Consider the following 20,068-nt stretch of genomic DNA (forward strand, 5'->3'; position numbering starts at 1 on the left):
ACGCTTATTGATTTTCCCATTGAATCCAATCCTTTTTTGGGAATTTTAAGCAACTTGAGCTCTTGAGCTGTAAATATGAATAAACTATGGGTAGTAATGCACTGTAACTGAGAGTCTTAGCAAACCAGTTGTATTACTGTGTGTGTTCATCTGTCTTGCTAAGCATAGGAGGAGGGCAGAGTAGTGATGGATTCTGCCATGCAGAATCTGCAGAATGGTGATGTGTTTCCCTGTGCTTCTGGCATGCAGAAATGTGTGTTGTCATATTTTTTTAGACTCCCACTCCTGCAGGGGGTTCTTCTGAACTAACCAGTGACATACCGTAATTGTGGCTGATAACCTTGGGTAACCATACCGGCGGAGCTTGTCTCTCTAACCTAAGCAGAAAGTTAGTTTCCTGTAGATTTTAACTCTTTGTAGTTAAAATATAGGTCCTAACGAGTTTACTATATATTATTTTAACGTATGATGCCCCACTAAAACAGGGTGGTCATGGAAGTGCTTATCATGAGTATTTGGTGGTGATGCTTGTTTTATTCCACTAATTTATAGATAATAACTGACAGACAGAAATGAAGTCCAGTGTGAAATACTGCTGATTCTTTTATCCTGTAGCATCATGGTAGATGAAGTAGTTATTCCATAAAGTGTTTTCAGGGCACTATTTGAGTAAGCAGTCTTGATGTGACGTGTTTTTTTGTGTGTAAAAGCTGTTTCGGTGCTAAAGAATTTCTTATTTTGCACATTAATCTGAGTTAATGTCCCATTCTTTCCATATTACTGCAAGAAGTTCAAAACCTGCTCTGTTAACATCTGTGAAGTTGCCGGGGGAGAAAGAAGATCGTGGTCTTGATGAGCCATGCTGTTGGTAGGCTGTTGGAGGCAGGCTTGATTGTAGCATTTCTGTTTGGATTGGGCTGCTGCAAAGTCCTGCTCTTGAGACTGCACTTTTGTTGTCCATATTGACTGTTTCCATCAAGTTCACTTACCCTGCATGGGGGTACTCCTCTAACTCATCTCTGATGGTGCAAGATCAGGAGCTGGGCTTCTCTGTGAAGGGCAGCTGTCACAGGGCTGGTCCACATCCAGGGACAAATAGTTCTGCAGGGTGAGTTAAGGTTTTGCTTCTTTGATTAAAATTTCTTGCTTTTCAACCATCAGTGTTTACCCCAAATCTCCGCTTCCATGAAGAAGAATGTATGGCACAGTTTCTTGATCTGTGTGAGCAGACCGGGCTGGATGGGGCACTGGACAGGCTGCTCTAGTGGTTGGCAACCCTGCCCACAGCAGGGGTGTTGAAACTAGATGATTTTTAAGGTTCTTTTCAAACCAGGCCATTCTATGATTCTATAATTTAATACTACAGTAACATTTACATTGATTAAGTAAATAAGATAGCTGATAACATCACAAATTAAGAACTACCTATTTAAGATTCATTGGAAAATCTACACCACAAACTTGGAAATTTTAATCAAAAGTAACTCCTTGTTGTGAAACGCTTTAATTTCTGTGCCTGTGCCTTTCTGAGCAATGTACTTCTGTCAAGACAGAGGAGCAGGATGCCATTTTACCACTTTGTTTTACGGCGAATTGCTGCTTTGCAGTGAATTGTTGTACAAGCGCACATGCTCAGAGTTGTTGCGTGTCAAGTCAAATTTGGATTTGTAATTAGCAGTGTCTGTTGTGGGAGTTCTGGTGATCAGGAGTGCTGCCAGAGGTGTGGGTTGTTGCTAGAGGTATGTAGTGTCTGTGCAATTGCTGTCCCATGTCACCAGGGTTGTTTGGTTTCTCCAGTTAAGAAAATCGCTGTGTCTTTTTTCTCTGTTTTTTCCAGACATGTGAATGGGGTTCTTCTTGCCAGTCCCTTAAATTCATGCTGAAAAGCATGGTCCTCAGCTAAAACCAGTAAACCTTCTGGAATGAGGGAGGAAGGAACTTTTTTAGCAGGGTAGCCATCAAGTTCTGAAACAGGCGTCTCCAGAGACTATTTAATTCTGCTTATTTTAGAAACATGTCTCTTCCTGCTCTTTTTATAGCCAGAGCCTTGATGATTGGGGGTGGGGGCTGACTGTGACCACTGTAGTCCAGCATACAGCCATGGACTGTGGCTGAGAAACAGTATCCATTGCTTTTTTTTGTTTTGTTTTTCCCCCCCAGTTCTCCTTTTCTCCTCCCTCATCTCACCACCTCCACCATGCCAAGAACAAGCACCCAAATGGCTGAAACTGGCCACTTTCTTTGTTGAATTAGTGTTTCAGCCAGTTCTTTTCACTGCTCCAGTGCTCCTTGGTGCCTGTCTGGTTATTGCCTCAAGAAGGTGGCTTCTGCACAACTCAGCTCTTACTGGATGTTTAGATGTTCCCCCATGGTCTGAAGCGTGGTTATGGATTTCAATAGAAGGCTTCGCAGCAAGGCACGCTTCAGTGCACAGCAGAGGTAGATGCCTTGTAGTGTTTTCCTTTGTTTGACGTGGGTTTGGTGGATGCTGGAGTCCTGAGCTGCTTGGCCTTGTGCAGCAGTACTGCAGTGGCCTGATAGCTTCTTGTGAACATTGCCTTAATATCGGTATAAACTGTGGCCTGTCTCAGGTGGATTGAATGCTGAGCTGAAGAGTGGTGAGAGGAGAGCAGCATAGCCATCAATATTTGATTTCAAAGGAATTAATGTTTCTGTAATTCATAATGTTTTTTCTTGATTCTATTTGCCCAGTTAATTTTCCGCACAGATGCTAATAAATAAATTTTAAAAGCTGCAAAAGAATTTTAGTGCTGTGGAGTAATAAATTTAAATTCTAAATATCTTGATGATTAGCAGAATACAAAGGTGCTAAATATTTTATTTGCAAATTCAAAATCAGTCTCACTATGGAGAATTAATCCTTCCTTTTTCCTGTTGTCACTTAGTGAGCCTCTCATTTCAAAATGGAAGCTCCAGAGATTTCCATCAAAGCTGGTTTTATAAAGGAAAAATTGTCTTCAAACATTACTGTTTTTAGAGACAGCAAAAAAAAACTTGGAAAGCAAAAAGTCCAGACATTCAAGGTTATGTCCATGTTTGTCTTTCTAAAATATTTAACAAAAATAGAGTACAGTTCACAAATGTGCAGAAATAATTTTTGAATCCGTTTTTCAACAGCATACCATTTGCAGCCTTTTAAAAAATATCAAAATGGTGATATACTTGTTAAAGAGATTTCAGTTCTTGGCAAGCTTTTGTAAACTTTGAGCTGCTTTTTTTCAGGGGGGAAAGAAATCACTTTTTCAAGGATTTAATTAAAAAGTGGAGAACAAGTATAATAGAAAATATGTAAACATTGCGCAAAAAAATTCATTTATTTCTTGTAACAATGGGTTCTTTTCTGTTCCCATCTTCTGTAGTTGAATACTGACACAGGGTTTAGTTCCAGCTCCACCAATGGTTTCCAAAGGCCTCCTTTGGCTGTCTTATGTAGTTAGGCGTCATTTGTTTTGGTTTATTCCCTTAACAGAAAAATCTGCAGCAGGGCAGTCCACAGTGCTAACCAGTGACTTGCGAGAGAATGTATTTGACGCTGTTGCGACCAGGCTGCTGCGGCGGTTAGGAGGAGGGTTGGAGGCTGAGGATGTACATCGCTTTGCTTGCATTAAAGAACAATCAGAATTTAATCCGAATTAGCAAGTCTTTACTCAAGTATTTCCAAAACTCAGCAGATGGAATAGCTATTAAGCAGTGGAGGTAAAGGAAGCAAGCTAGCGTGTGTCGGAGGGCAGGCGGCTTGCTCTAGGAGAGGCCTTGGCTTAGCCATATATGGAAGAGGACATTTTCCTTGTTAACGTTACGGGGAATCTGTGCCCAGAACTGCATTCATCACGCGGATGCATTTCCACAGGAACGTTTCTCTTCCAAATGGTCTTAGTCATAGTTTTAGCACTGTGTCACATCTTTGCTGACTTATTTATATAGTCTGCATGGGCTTGCTGTGCATCCGCTGCTAGTCTGCCCTAAAAAGGTGAACTGTTTATAATTTTCTCCTTTTGGCTAACAGAAAAGGGATTATTAAACTGATGCCAGCAGCTTAGTTTTTTTCTTACTGAAAAGCCTACCCCATTCTGAGCTGTACTTAAAGCAGAACTTCATCTAGAATAACAAAATATCCCTTAATTTGTGGCAAGTATGGTTTATTAAGCACAGAGCATACCTACCATAAAACCAGAAAAGAAAGAACTTAAAAGTTGAGCAACCTGGTAAAGCTTTCCCCTCCAGACTCCTGGTCTAATAGGTGTGCTCCTACACTATGTGACGTCACCCTCTCTTTCTTTAACCTTAATTCAGTCCCTTCATCTGTCTTCCACCTACTTGCATTTCTTGGGTCACAGTTCCCCTCTGATCAAGGTTTGTGGTTACACAGGTTTGATTTAGGTGGTTGCTTACATAGGGGACTTGATAAAACAGCGTTCAGGAAAGAGTTTTGCAAATGAAGAGCTGATCACCCCTACAGCAACGAGCAGAGGGGAAAAATCAGAGTTAGATATGTGCAATAGTGCTCAAAAGTTAAGTAAGGTATAATTCACAATTCAATTTTTTCTTTGTTTTTTTAATCAATAATTTCTTCTGTGCATATACATACATCTAGCAAAGTCATTTCACAGCAAATTCTCCTAATTCTCCTATGTCTAAACTCCCCCTGCCCCCAGCCCTCTGGGTACAGCATCCACTGAAGAGAAGAGTGGGCTGAAGTGATTTATCAGAAAGATTTGAACCATCTAATACTGTTGTTGGATACAATTTGTTAGCAGATGGTTGCGTTCTGTTTGAAACCTTGCCCACCAGATTTTACAGCAGCTATGGCTTCTCCATTAGGGTGAGCTGGATGTGCAAAGTAATAATTATGAATGACTCTAAATGAGTGCGGGAAAACCTAAGCCCAACTGCTGTGCTAATTTAAGCATTGCTCACTTGCTGCTAATTTATATGAATAATACTACTTCTGGAAAATGACAGGTTCATTTTAAAAAACTCTGCCAAATTCACTTTTCCTTGGCTATATTGCAAGATATTTTTTAGAACAAAAAGGTATTAAGAATATTGATGTTTCCAGGATGACTGGAAAGGCTTTAAGAAGCAATAACATTTTAGGGTGACCAAGGAAATTGTCAGCCAGGCTCCAAGTTTTTGGAATTCTTATAATGAATAAAAGAGAAATGGAATTTAAAATAGTACCAAAATTTTTAAGATGTGATAGCTGACCCTGGCTGACTACCTGCTGTTAGAGTAGAAGAAAATTTAGGAAAAAAAAAAAAAGAAATGTCTATTTGAAACCTATTTTTAGAATGTAATCCTAAATCTGGAGTAGTAAGTGAAGTCTCACCACTAATTGGGGAAAATGACAAATCAGTAACTCTAAATTGTGGTTTATAAGCATTCAGATCTTGTCTCATAAAACATATAGATTATGTAGTTTGTATGTATTTATTTTTTTCTGCCGGGCTTTCATTAAGATTTATAGCACTGAACAAAGGGCAGAGTATTTTTTCTTTAATAAGAATGGTACCCATTAATTCTCTGTCGTCTAAAGAAGGTGGTAAAAAAAAAAAAAAAAAAAAAAGGATGGCTGAATTTCTATCAAAGATGCTTTATGTTCCACATTGTGACAGGAAGTTTCTAGTTTGGTGTATAAGGTGCAAAGTTAGGCTGTAAAATGCCCTTTGAAGATTCAGAGGAAAACATATTGGAAGAGTCCTTGATGTTTATCATTGTTAAACGGAGACTTGAACAGAGAAGCTCCATTTCTGTCTTGTATTTCTGTGACATCTTTATTTAGAAGTCTCTCTCTGATAACATTCAGAGCATAAATATTTTTTAGAAGATGTTAACAGATGGTTTTGGGTCCTCCTCCATCCCCTCACCCCCCTCCCCAACTGAACAGCATTACCAAATTTCTTATAGCTTCCTGGTTTACCTGTCATAAGAATATTTGAAAATAATTTAAGAAGCTACTCTGATGCCTTCTAAATATAGTTTAGCCCACAAACATGGTTGTATTAGAGGAAAACTGTCAACCTGATACAACTAAGATAATTTGATTTGCATCTGCTCCGTGTTCCTTGTCTCCTCTGGGACACGATTACATGTCTGCAGTTTCATGCAACTTTTTTTTTTTTTTTTTTTGCTTACCTTTATACGTAAAATCATACAATTTGGTCTTCTGTTTATGTATTTCAGACTAATTTAAAATTGTTCACGTGGGCTGGCGTCCTCTGTTGCTTGATATGGAATGGATTTGCTCAGCAAGGTAAGTCACTTGATTTCATTGCAGTAGGTTAATGTTGCTTTAAAACTATATATATTTAGCAGTTATTTATGTAGATAAGTATATGTTGTTAGACAACTGCTAATGGCAATATGTCAATTGCATCTCATGTTAATAACCTGTCTGTAGTTAGAACTTAGTTTACAAAGACAGAATGAAACAAACTAATATTCTGGTTTTGTTAGGACCTTGTTATAAATGAAGTGACAGATTTGTGTTCTTCGCTAGGTGGAAGTGACTGCATAAAAGCTAATGCAAAATCATGTGGTGAATGTATACAAGCAGGACCAAACTGTGGTTGGTGTAAAAAAACAGTAAGTGTTGCAAAATTCCTTTTATGGTTTGGCTTTTTCCCATGGTTTCAGATTTTAGTAAATACTTTAAATGTATAGAAAACTAAAGAAATGTCTTTTCATTCATAATAGTTTCCTGTAGCTCTTCAATTTGATACTTATTTGTACTTAACAATCCAGATACTATGCTTTTCCTGATGTCCTGGTTTGAGTAGAATTGCTTTTCACAATGTGTTTACTTCTACTTTTTTAAATCTTAGCTGTTTACAGACCTTACAGGCTGTCTCATAGTTATTTAAAATCATTCCAGCATGGAATCTGTCTGGGTATGTTTAATTATATTCTTGCAGTGACATTAGAGTAAGAGGTAAATTTAGACAGACATAGGTAGAGTAGAGGAAGAGATTGAAGGTTTTCTTTTATAAAAGAAAGATGTTCAAATTTTAGTTTTCTGTTGTTGATAGACTTGGGGGAGTAGGAGATTGATTTGTGTGGATGGGTTGTTTGTTTCAGTATGAAACAAAAAGCGTGCTTTCTTATGTAATTTAAAATTAAATTCAGGAAATGTAAAATGTAAGATAATATTAAACTGTGACTTAACCACTATATGCTGAAGGGTCTTCTTCAGGTTAGAAACAGAAGAAAATATTTTCTACAGCTCTTCTTAGAAATGAAAACTGGGAAATTTTCCTGTTTCTTGCTAGAACGTGATGATGTGTATTTATTTCCGTATAGTACCTACTTACTATCCCACAAACCAGCTTAAAAACTTTAGACATTTAATTAAGCTGACTAACTTTAAAACTTGGCCTTCAGCTGTCAGATTTGTTGTAGGTCCTAGTCATCAAGAACTGACAAGCTTTAAGATACATTTATTCATATGCATATTTTGGGGGTGAAAAAATCAGAATTGTCAAGTTTCTACATTAGAGGTCTTTTTTATTCATATTTCAGGCTAGAGGGTTTTTTTAGGTTTGAGGTAATGGTAATTTGTTGTTCAGAACAAGGTTACGTATTGGTTTTTCTTATGGATCTTTCAGATTGAATTTCCCCAAAATAAAAGAGTTCTCTTCTGTCTTTCCCCTGCTCTGTCAGCATATTGCCATTATTTTGTTGTGGAGTGCCAAAGTACACTTACATAATCTTTAATTAAAGCCCTTTGGAGAAAAAAAAAAGCTAAAAGGGAGGGCAGTTGCCAAGTAGGCTGTACAAATAGGTTCACATTATTGACGGCTATGTGAAGATGAGAGCTTTTTCCACCTGCTATCACTTGTAAAGCAGCCAATTTAAAAGGGTGTCCTACTTCTGTCAGAGGTGACAGTGGGCATTTTTTTTCTTTTATCTTGCTTGCATCTTATACACGGATAAGTATAAGTAGGTGCAAGCTCCTGGACTAAACAGTAGTCACTGATGTATTTATTGTAATTGAACATATTTCAGGACTATGTGGTTTGTTGCTGAACTTCAAAATTTAAAAAAAAAAAAGTAAGATGGAGTAGTTGTAAAAAGTATTATTGTGGGTAGAGTGTAACAAATTGCAGATAGCTGTAAACTTGATACTCTTTTGCATGTGTTTTCTAGGACTTTTTGCAAGAAGGAGAACCAACATCTGCCCGATGTGATGACTTGGCAGCGCTAAAGAGTAAAGGCTGTCCTATGGAAGATATAGAAAATCCCAGAGGTAGCAAACAGGTGCTTGAAGACAGAGAAGTAACGAATCGTAAGATAGGTGCTGCAGAGAAGCTGAAACCAGAGGCCATTACACAGATCCAGCCACAAAAATTAGTACTGAAACTAAGAGTCGGTAAGGATAGTTTCATTCTAGTCTTCGGATGATTTTTCTGTCATCACATCTGCATCTTTTGTTTTGAATGCATAACCATTTTATTACAGAAACTACTATTGCTCAGATGACCTGAGTGATAGCAGAGCCATTCAGGTCTGCCCCGGGTGTTTAGATACTCCAAATACTGTTTGATTTTTATGAAAGGTTAGGTACTATCACTTGTTCCCAATAGAACTTATGAGAAAATAGATACAGCATGGATTGATACATACACATCAGATACATATACATTGATTCATCAGAAAGGTAAAACTGTTTTCAGTATTTTGTAGTTGATTTTCTATGGTGTGGCTTCTTGGAATGGAAGTGGAGGAGCGTGCAAAAACTTAGAGAATTTACAAGAGCATTTCATTTTCCTTGAAGTACTGCTGTTGCCTAAAGTCTGCGTGTCTGAACTGAATGGTTTTGTAGTTATGCAGCAAGATTTTTGGATTGCTGCATAAAATACTTTCCAGAGGCTACAGATGTGGACTACAGTAATGAGAAGAAAGTAGTTGTGCACCATTTCCACCCTCTAAAGAGAACTGTATTTCGTTCAAATGAAGCGGAAAAAAAGCCAGGGCTAATAGCTCATACAGTACTTGAGCATAATGGAGATTGTCCTTAAGGAGAGTTCCTAGGTACCGCAGACGCATTCAACAACCACCTTGTATTTGCTTGGAATGAGAGCCGGTACTCGGTGTCAGCTGCTTGGCAGTGATTGCCTTAATAAATGCAAGATGATCTGAAGAAGCTTAGCGTGATGAAGAAAGGAAAGGAATGAAAGTTATTTTACAATTTTGGTATTGCTCCTCTTTATTTCTACTGTGACCCCTTCAGCTTCAAACCAAATTACTGTCCCTCTGTTGACACAGAACTTTCTTCATCAGAACACATGAGGGACCTGGGCAACAAGAATCTGATTACCCAAAAGATTATTAATCTAAAAGATTATAAGTTTATAAGCAGTTCATTTGCTCCTGAGTTCTCTGATGAGGGACTGCATGCTTGCAGAGGGGGATACTTGCTTTCTGTGCAGGCTCTCTTTAACAGTAGCTAAGGAAAATCTAAAGCTTTTAGGTTTGGGTTGGGTTTTTTTTTTGCATTTTGGGTTTGATATTTCTTTTTTTTTTTTTTTGTGAAAACTGTGCTGCATAGCTGCATGATCTATGTGCTATTTACTTTGCCTATCTAATTTTGCTCATATTAAACAAGTACTAGCTAGTTATTAAGCAGACCTAAGCAGCAGCAATATCTTTTATCACTTTTAACTTCAGTGACTGAGGGGGGTGGGGGGGAAAAAACTTCTAATTCTATTCCTTATTCATATATAATAGGCAAAAGAATACTTTTCCATTTCCCAGAGGGTGGTAGGCGGGGTGGTGGTGTAATTCTTCTGCAGTGTCTTTCAACATCAGAGTGACACTACATGCTTCTGTTGGCAAAACTCGGAGTTTGGGCTTACAATTGCAACAAATAGTAACTTGCCATTATCTCACTGCCATTTTTGTGCTCTTAGCCTGTATTTGATGCGAAGTAACTTGAAATATTCCACCCAGAACTGATTTTTCTTTTATAAACCTATTTAAACATTTTATGTTTTTTAAACTAAACCCTGAGAATTTTTGTAGTCATCTTGAATGCACATAGATACTGAAAATTTGTGCTATTAGATCTTACAGGAACCTTGTTAAAATTATTGGAAGTATGAAGATTTGAAATTTTACAGCAACTAAGAGAGACATGATTTGTGTCAGGCTAGTATTTTCTATAGGAAGATAAAGTTGGACATTTGAAATAAATACTTGAAATTTTTTCGCTCCTGATTTGATGTTAAGCATTTCAGTTAATGGGAGAAAAAAATCACCTCTAGTTCAAAACCTCCATTAGTATTTCAAAGACTTTCCTTAAAAAGGCATCTTTCTTGTCAATGCAGTTGCAGAATTTTTAGTGGTTTTTATTTGTTGTTTAATCTCTGAAACAGGCGAACCTCAAACATTTTCATTAAAATTTAAGAGAGCTGAAGACTACCCCATTGATCTGTATTATCTTATGGATCTCTCCTATTCTATGAAAGATGACTTAGAGAATGTGAAAAGTCTCGGAACGGCTCTGATGTTAGAAATGGAAAAAATAACTTCAGACTTTCGAATTGGTAAGAAAGATTTGCCTATTCTAAAAAAAAAAAAAAAAATCAAGTTTCCTTCCTGATGTTTTTCACATGATTATGTATGAAAAGTACTTTTGTTCAAAATTAGCGGTATTATGAGAGATATTTTAATACATAGAACCTGTTGAGGAACTTAAGAGTATCTGGTGTTGATGGAGAAAGTGGAAAGTAAACAAGTGTGAGAGTTATTTCTGATGTCAGTTCACCTATAATGCATTTGCATTCTATTGTGTCATAATATAAATAAGAGACTTACATTTAATATAAATAAGAAACTTACATTCTTCAACTTAAATGGTTTTTATTGCTCTGTCTTAGGCTTTGGCTCTTTTGTGGAGAAAACTGTGATGCCATATATCAGTACAACACCAGCCAAACTCCGAAATCCTTGTACAGGTGACCAGAACTGTACGAGTCCATTTAGCTATAAAAATGTGCTCAGCCTTACCAGTGAAGGAAATAAATTCAATGAACTTGTAGGTAAACAGCACATTTCTGGGAATTTAGATTCTCCTGAAGGTGGATTTGATGCAATAATGCAGGTTGCAGTTTGTGGGGTAAGTGTGTATTGGTTTTCTTTACTGCTCTATTAGATTAAATTATTTGAACACAGCCTTAGTGTTTTATGGTCACTGACGTTTGAACATGTCACCTCATGCTCGCAAGACATGGTAGACTAGGCAGAATGCATGGAAGCATTTGTCTTTTGTAGAGACCTCTAGTGAGTGAGTGAAACCCGGAAATGTGAAAGTGCTGATTAGAGGTCATGTTCACAGCAGACAGATGCATTCCAAAGGCAAAGTTTTTAAAGTTTTCTCATAAGAGTAAAAATTCTGCTCGAAAGTGTATGAAGTTCTGAGGAAGCACTATTCTCAAATTACTTCAAAGCTTTATGTGCTTCTTGTAGCTGTTGTTTCAGAATAGTTTGGTGAATTGTAACTTCTGCTAGCTTCTCAGACAGAAGTAGATAGAAACCTGATTTTTGTTTATTTTTGAAGATCTGATCTAGATCACTGCATTCTTCTTTGATGTTTCCATAGTCTGACAGACCATTCTGTGCACCTGTACAACATGGACTCCCAAAAAACTGATATCCAAGTTTACTGCTTTGTTAACATATTATTATGCTGTTGATCAATGGAGTTGGGACTTTCTGAAACAATCTGGAGTCTTATTTTAAAAGTACACTGTTAATCATAAGCCTTCTGGGGCTTTTTGTTGGTTTTTATTTTTTGTGGTAACTGATATTCATGTGGCTTTTTTTATATGGCCTTCTCCCCTTAAATTAACTGAATTAACTGAAAGAATTTAAAAAAAAAAAATAGGAAAGGGCAGGTTACAGAATTAGGCCCTGCAGTTGTGGGCCAGGATGCTGGTGGGATAGTGAAAAAGGGCAGTCCTCCTGGCAAGCACTGCCCTGGGTCTGAATCTGGACTGGATAGGCAAAGCCTGGTGATTTTTCAGAGCCCAACTCTGAGCAAGCCACAGTCTTCCAGTTCAAGATTGCAGTAGTGCTTCACACAGTAACATTGTCCTCTGTGCTCAGGCTGTGGCGTAGTGACATAGAAGTGGACTTGGGGGCGTTTCAGACCTGAACTGACGTGCCCCATTTCTAAAACCCTGTCACTCAGATACTCTAGTGAGAGCTGAACAGACCAAAGTACGTCTCAAAGAATGTTTCATGCCTTGGTGAAAAACCTACAGCAGATGTTTTGGAGCAGACATTTAATTAAATGGAAGTGCTTTTTAAGGTTTGAGTGAATTATATGATTTCCAGGGTGACGCTTTTACAGTATGGTTTCTCCTAAGTCTGTCTACTTTTTCATGCATGTATCTCTCAAGTGTCAGTTCCCATTGCTATAAAATAGATCAGTGGAAAATACTAAAAAACCATTTGTTTGTTTCTCAAGGAACAAATTGGCTGGAGAAATGTTACAAGACTATTAGTGTTTTCCACGGATGCTGGATTTCACTTTGCAGGAGATGGTAAACTTGGTGGAATTGTTTTACCAAATGATGGGAAATGTCACCTGGAAAATAATATGTACACAATGAGCCACTATTATGTAAGTCTTTACATTATGTTCTAGGGAGATTAATATTTTCTGATACTTAAGCTCAAAAAACCTCATTAGGTCATCTGATATGGTTTCAGGCTGCTACATCTTTTGAACTTTACCCATTTACCTCTGTATTACCTCAAGTGACTTTAGCTTAACTAGAGCAAATGTGCAAGAATTAATTCAGTCTTAATTGGAAAATGTCAAGCAATTGCAGCTTTCACACTATGATTTGTGTTGTTGGATTTGAACCTTTTTAATAATTATTAATCATGCAAGTCTACTGACAAAATGTGGTGGCTCTGTCCCATTATTTTGTCTTTTCACTAGTCTTTGTGTTCAGAAGTATTTTACTAGTGTAAAAAATACTGTAAAATAGAGAGCTTCTTGTCAGTTTTTTAAAGACTGCTTGAAATCTTATGATGCAAAGTTTATGATAAAAATATGCTTAACAGCATTGCCTTAATGGTTTATTGATAGGTAGATCAGAAAAAAGGTGAAAAGAAAAACATATACTGGATGGGGCGAACACAATAAGCTTTACAAAGTTTTTGTATTCATACATTTCTAAAGTTAAGTGAGTGTTGTTCAATAACAACCTAAAATTAATTTAGCTTTATTTGATCTTTTCTTTATGAAACAGTTTAAAAGGTAGTGGTTTTCACTTCGTATGGAAAACTACCAAAGGTAATTTTCTGAGAACATTGAGATTAGGATTTAACTTGGAGACTTTAAATGGCAGGGAATAAGATAATGTTATTGTAGTCCCTTCTGAACGACACCTGTCTTCATGGGGCATATATGGAATCTTTTCAAGGCATGTTTGTTTGCAGGGATTGTTTTTCTTTAGAGCTGTAACATAAGCTGGATAGTCAGAAATCTTACATATGTTCCTAAAGGTGATTTGTGTTTATGATGTCAAAATCTTTTTGATTTTTTTCTAGCATGTGTCCCAAATTTGCATTGTATTTTATGCTTGTTTTTTACAGGATTATCCTTCTATTGCTCATCTGGTACAGAAACTCAGTGAGAACAATATTCAGACAATCTTTGCTGTTACGGAAGAGTTTCAGGCAGTTTATAAGGTAAAGATAAATAACACATATTTCTGGTCTCTGTACTTCTTTCCCTCAGGCACTAAGATTGACTCAGATGTGCTCTGAAACCATTAAAATTTCTTGATTTGAAATTAAAAGAAGTATGGAAGTGATTGTGGAATTAATATTTTGCTATTCATGTTTTTGTGATTAAGCCTTCTCGACTTGTTCAGATTGATACTGAGTGCACATGTAACTTCCAAGGAGAAAGTGCCCCTCCTCCTTGTCTCTCTCTATAGGTAGGAAAGAGAAAAAAGTGCTATTTTTTATGAATGTTTTTACAGCAAAATAGCTGAAGGGGGTGTGGACACTGAATCAAGAGACACACTTATGAAAGAGCGTATTTTGTTCTTTGTGGTCTGTTTATATTCCTGATGTTTAAAATTAACAAAGCTGCTATTGTGAAATAGGAAATTACTGTGTAAAAGAGATGCATATTTTTCCTCGTTTTAACCGACAAGGTATTTTTCTTTTTTTACTTATATTCAGATTCTAAGTTTTTTCTTTTAAATTGGAAACTATCTTTTATCTGCCTATCTTTAGTGCACTAGAAGTGTGGCGCTGCTTCTTTAAGATCTTGAACATATACTGTGTGTAGTCAACTTGTGCAAGAGAAGGCCTTAGGATTCTGTTACCAAATTTAACGTGAAAACGCGGCAGAGAAAAGGCTGTATATTTGTTTATACTAGTAGTGCTATGTATAACCTCAAAAATCCTGAGGAACACTGGCAACAGTTTAGCCTTGTTTTTTGAAGTACTGGGTCTTGACTAATCCACTAAAGCATTATATCACCCAACAGATACTTGTACTACAAATTATACTTTGTTAGTAAAGCTGTAATTTTCATTTTACTTTTGTAAATATTGAAAGGAATTGAAAAACCTGATACCTAAATCTGCAGTGGGAACATTGTCTTCAAACTCCAGCAATGTGATTCAGCTGATCATTGATGCGTACAATGTAAGTTCAGATTTTATTTGGGTTGTATTCATTTTCTTTTTTCTAAGTTGTTACGAGTTTTTCAGGCAGATACTCACAAGGTGGATTTTATTTTTTTCAAAATAGAAAGTTGTTAAATATGCAACCATTGCAATAAATTCACATTAGACGTATAGACACTATGACAAGAAAAGGTTAGATGACTAGAAAGATGCTCTTAAAGCCACTTAAAACACAAGTACAAAGGAAATGCTGTCAGTTGTGTTTTCCCTTTTTAAAAAAAAACAAAATGCACTGTTTCTTCAGCATCTTCAGTTCTTTGCCTTCCTTCCGTGTGGAAGAGAAAAGGGCCATTTTGCAACCTCTTGACCCCAAAGAAAATGTCTACATCAGCCTCTGGGACTGCTGGGTTTGACCCCCAAATATTTTCTTCATGGCTGTGTTGTGTAAAGGAGTCCAATTTCTCCTTTGGATAATGTGGGGCAAACCAGTGCCTCCGATGTCTGTAGAGACCTGCCCTGACCCTGTATAACAGGGTTCAGCCATGAGAAGGGGTCACTATGGGCAGCCCTGGGATGGTGTTGGAAGTACATAATTCCGTTGTGTATTCCATGGGATTGGTACTTAGACTATGCATAGTTGTATAATCTCTTTTCATCAGCAAAATGCTTATGCAACTCAATTAGAAGTTAGCTAATAACTGTTGTTTTAGTCCCTTTCTTCAGAGGTTATCCTAGAAAACAGTAAGCTACCAAAAGGAGTGACAATCAGTTATAAGTCTTTCTGCAAGAATGGAGTGAATGACACACAAGAAGATGGAAGGAAATGTTCTAACATTTCAATTGGAGATGAGGTAATTTACAGTATATATGCTGCTACACACATTCATTTAAAATGTCCAACACTTGGTATTTTTTTTACAGACAGAACTCCTTTAAGTAGTATTTCACTCCATTTATTTTTCTTTGCAGGTTAAATTTGAGATTAATGTAACAGCTAATGAATGTCCAAAGAAAGGACAAAATGAAACAATTAAAATTAAACCACTGGGATTCACTGAAGAAGTGGAAATTAATCTCCAGTTCATCTGTGAATGTCAGTGTCAAAGTGAAGGAGAACCTAATAGTCCAGCCTGCCACGAAGGAAATGGAACATTCGAATGTGGTGCATGCAGGTAAATAAGTAGGCATTTTATTTATTTTTGCAAAAGGGAAATAGGAGCAAGACCTTTGTTTCTTTAATTAGAATTTGTTTGGTTTTACTAATTTATTTTTTTTTTTTTTTTTAGTGAAAGGACAAGAATTACAGGCTTGTTTATTTTAGAATATTTTGACATGCTCTCTTATCTCTGCAAATAATCCATATGCTGGAATTCATAATGTTGATCATTAGATTGGCACTATTGTACAAATCAGAATTGGAATTTGGCCTTGAGTCATTCCTTTAAATATTATAGGTCTTACTGCTTTTTCTGTTTCTTCATTTGATTTTGAAGCGAAATTATGGATTTGTAGAATAAAATGAATGGCGTTGATCTCAGATATTTTTGCAAGTATTCATACTGATCTAGTTATATCCTCCTAATGTGAGGTCTGCTGACTGAGAAATTCAAAGGCTTCCTAGTTTTTTTGGTAGGAGCTCCTACCCAGATTGGCACCAATTGTTTCATATCAGGGAAGAGTAAAAAGTCGTAAAAGAACAACCTTTTATTTTGGATGACATCCTCAGTCTCTTCTCCCTACTTTATTTCAAACTTTTGGGGTCTTATTACAATGTTTCTTCTAATTGATTAATCGATAAATGTTTCAGACTATGTATAAATTTTTTATATACGTATGCCTTTGAAATGTCTATTATTGCCCATCATAGGATTAGATTAGGGGTGTATTCCTTATTACACATTTGAAAATTAAGTAAAATGATGCTGGATTTTCTGGAATTACACACAATGAATGACATACAATGAAAGCAAAGCAAGATCTTCGAGTTTCAGTGGAGACTGGTTGAAGATCAACCTAGTAAGTCAAGGGTCTCGCCTTTTTTTCTTTTTCTCCTCAAAGAAACCTACAGCAAAAATGAAAACTTCTTCTTAGAAATGCTTGAGATGAGAATGGTAAGAACAGAAATGAATTTAAGTATTTCTATAGGAAAACAAGATCCAGGACTTTAGAAAACAATATTGGTTCCTGCTCAATTAACTGTAACTGAAATAAAACTTGTAAGTCTCATTCCTCATGGTTTGATATGTGGCTATTATTAAAAATATAGCAAAAGATACTGAGTTCAGTCTTAGAGGACTTTTGTTGTTGAACTGGCTAACATCTGCCTGGTGAATTTGTTGCTGGCAGTTAACAGGGTGTTTGAAAGACTGAGACATGGTGCTCTAACTGCTCAGTATTCTGTAAGTTGAGGAATAAGCCACTTTGGGCTCTAAATACTGGATGCATTGCTCCACTTTGCAGGCAGTTTTTGATGTTCCCTTTAAATAAGGAGAGCAGATTTTTCCCATTTTTGTAGAAAGACTTATTAAAGTTGGTGTCAGTGGCACTGGTGTCCCCATTATTTCACAGAGGGAAGAACAGACCCATGGGTAAGAACAGCCTTTTGCTTTTGCAAGTTTCCCAATGGCAGCATTGTCTCTGGTTGACGCCCCACAACAGTTCATCAATCACTGCTGGGAACAAGAACAACCTCCCTTTGTTCATTGATATTTTAACCTTGATAATGAGAAGTGCTGATCCCCAAAGATCTCAGCTCAGCAGCTCTGAAGATCATCTACTCTCCTGCCTAATTGCTGTTCATGGGAAATCTTTTCATTGAAAGATGACAGCAGCTACAGTGAACAGTCACTGTCACTTAAAATAATTATTGTTCAGTCACATGAGAGGGATTAATAGTGGTTATGTGGCAATTTAGTTAGAGGTGGTGACACATAGTTTCTCACCTGGAACAAGTTATCAGCGAAAGAGCAACTTAGTACAGTTTGCTCCAGTGGCTTCAAGAATGGCTACATAGATGTCAGCTGGAAATCTCATTTGAAGTTTAACTCAGAATATCCCTTGAGATAATAATCACTTTTACTCCTGTTCTTTGTGCTATTTTTGCAGTATTTTTATTGTATGACTTATAACTAAGTTTATATTTTCGGTCATGTTTTTACCTTGCAGGTGTAATGAAGGACGTATTGGAAGACTATGTGAATGTAGTACAGATGAAGTAAATAGTGAGGATATGGATGCTTACTGCAGGAGGGAGAACAGCACAGAAATATGCAGTAACAATGGAGAATGCATTTGTGGACAATGTGTGTGCAAGAAAAGAGAAAACACCAATGAAGTGTATTCTGGCAAATATTGTGAATGTGATAACTTCAACTGTGATCGATCAAATGGTTTGATTTGTGGAGGTGAGAAATTACTTCAGAGTTTTCTGTGGGCAGAACTGGCCAGCAGTTTACAAGTCTGTCAACTCTACCCTGTAGAATAGTTATACTTAGCTTAGAGATCCTAGCTACTTGATAACAGAGATGAGAATATCCACAGATTTAGTGGTTGAAATATCTATTAATAAAACAGCTCTCTGTGATCATGAACACACAGTGTGTTAATACACATTTCACCTTCATTGAATCGCAGCTCCGAGAAGGATGTAAAGTGAACTTGACTTCTGTTTATTACAGAATTACCCTCAGGTATTATAGTAAAGAATGCTGAGACAACTGGCCTGAGATTATAATGTTGTACTGGCTCAGTGTAACCACTGCGTCAATAAAAAGAGAAATTGACCTCATCTTACTTGTAATAGTGAGTGCTTGACTCGGTGCTTGACAAGATACCAGTGAGATGCTATCTTGAGACTATTCTGAAAGGTAAGTGAAGATTAGAACCTGCAAGATCCAGAAAAACACCTTAAGTGCTTGAAATAAGACTATGATGGCAGTTAATTCACAAAATCAAAAGCAATTTAGAAAATCCTCCAGCAGCCAGTGTCTACATTATTTTGCTGCGTGTATTTTTGTCCTATAGCTTCCCTAGGCTGCTTTGCACGTGGAGGTGCCTGGCAGGAGTGTAACTACTACCTCAATTTTGACTGTGATACAGTCAAAGAATAAATAGAGAATAAAACAGAGAAACCACTAAGCTTTAACTGAATTATGAGAATACCTCATCTGTCTGATCTGCTCAGAATACACCTGTTGCTCAGCAGCTACACAAAGGATAGGAGCAATGGTGGTGGTGTTGCAAAATATATGGTGGCAGATGAGTGTTGACTTAAACACTTTTCTCTCCTTCTCCATTGAGTATAGTAGCTAAAGATCTTCCATTTCATCCAAATTGCCCTTCTGAAGATACAGGTATCTTGTTTCCTCTGTAGGGAGCGCAAGGAGCATAAAGTTTGGTTGGGTGGATAAGGTCAGAAGTACAGCAGCTGAATGGTGGTGTTCTAGGAAGCCAAAGGTGTTTCGTTTTCCTGTGTTGTGAAGTCAAAGTGCATTCCTCATCTTTGTAGATGTTGCCTTATAAATTTACGTAGTGGTAGATATGAAGACAGTAGTGATCAATGCATCTATATACGTAGGAAATTGTGAACTGAAGCAGTGCTGTAATGCTATCCACCCAGGAGATATGGCTATCACATTATATTGTTCTTGATCAGTTTTCACTAGTCTTGTTATTTTGTTTATGAAAGGAAATCTAGATGTAGAAGAATGGGAATAGGGGAGGAATTCCTCTAAGTAATTTTTTTCGAGGAGCTAAAATTTATTTTGTAGCTCTTAAATCATTGGTGTCTTCATTATCTCTCCACCTAGGTTTTCTTTTCCCTGTATCCTGATACGGTGAACATTTATTTCTTCTTACTGTCACAAATCTTATGTTTTATGTAAGACTTCATTTCACTGAAATATCTTTTCAATGCACAGGAAATGGTATCTGCAAATGCAGAGTGTGCGAGTGTTTCCCCAACTTCACTGGTAGTGCATGCGATTGTTCTTTGGATACTTTTCCGTGTATGGCATCTAATGGGCAGATCTGCAATGGGAGAGGAACCTGTGAATGTGGCACCTGCAATTGTACAGATCCCAAATTCCAAGGCCCAACATGTGAAATGTGTCAAACTTGCCTCGGTGTCTGTGCAGAGCACAAGTAAGTGTGTAGAAAACCAAGTACCAGCTCCTATGTATTTGAGTTTGTGATATCTACATCTGCAGAATTTTTTAATTGAGGTTTTTGATACTGTGCTTTATTCTGCCCTGAAATTAGGGACATCGTATCATATCATCCATTTAGACAATAAACGTGGTTGAGTGAGAATCAATAGTTACAAGTGAAACGTTATTAATACGGTATTTTGATTGCTTCCAGGTAGGCTGATGATTTCTTAAATTCTTTC

The 20,068-nt window shown here is 37.0% G+C and overlaps 1 protein-coding gene across 1 annotated transcript; it reads left to right on the forward strand.

Moving 5' to 3' along the window:
• The first annotated feature begins 1,628 nt into the window (after positions 1 to 1,628).
• Positions 1,629 to 19,825, forward strand: ITGB1 (integrin, beta 1 (fibronectin receptor, beta polypeptide, antigen CD29 includes MDF2, MSK12)). The gene is made up of 13 exons (XM_010081284.1): positions 1,629 to 1,739; positions 6,205 to 6,274; positions 6,521 to 6,606; positions 8,167 to 8,389; positions 10,395 to 10,565; positions 10,899 to 11,137; positions 12,491 to 12,646; positions 13,630 to 13,725; positions 14,609 to 14,698; positions 15,390 to 15,530; positions 15,649 to 15,851; positions 17,845 to 18,083; positions 19,599 to 19,825. The coding sequence occupies exons 1-13, from the start codon at positions 1,629 to 1,631 to the stop codon at positions 19,823 to 19,825; spliced, it is 2,052 nt and encodes a 683-aa protein (XP_010079586.1).
• The last annotated feature ends 243 nt before the right edge of the window (positions 19,826 to 20,068 follow it).

This window comes from Pterocles gutturalis, unplaced genomic scaffold (assembly GCF_000699245.1).
Source record: "Pterocles gutturalis isolate BGI_N339 unplaced genomic scaffold, ASM69924v1 scaffold19591, whole genome shotgun sequence".
Classification (NCBI taxonomy): Eukaryota; Metazoa; Chordata; class Aves; order Pterocliformes; family Pteroclidae; genus Pterocles; species Pterocles gutturalis.

Excerpts from the sequence above, each read along its gene's own strand:
- ITGB1 (XM_010081284.1), top strand. The coding sequence starts at position 1,629 with ATGCTCAGAGTTGTTGCGTGTCAAGTCAAATTTGGATTTGTAATTAGC. Across the intron at positions 8,390-10,394 it reads AGTACTGAAACTAAGAGTCG|GCGAACCTCAAACATTTTCA; the intron begins GTAAGGATAGTT and ends TCTCTGAAACAG. Across the intron at positions 12,647-13,629 it reads ACACAATGAGCCACTATTAT|GATTATCCTTCTATTGCTCA; the intron begins GTAAGTCTTTAC and ends TGTTTTTTACAG.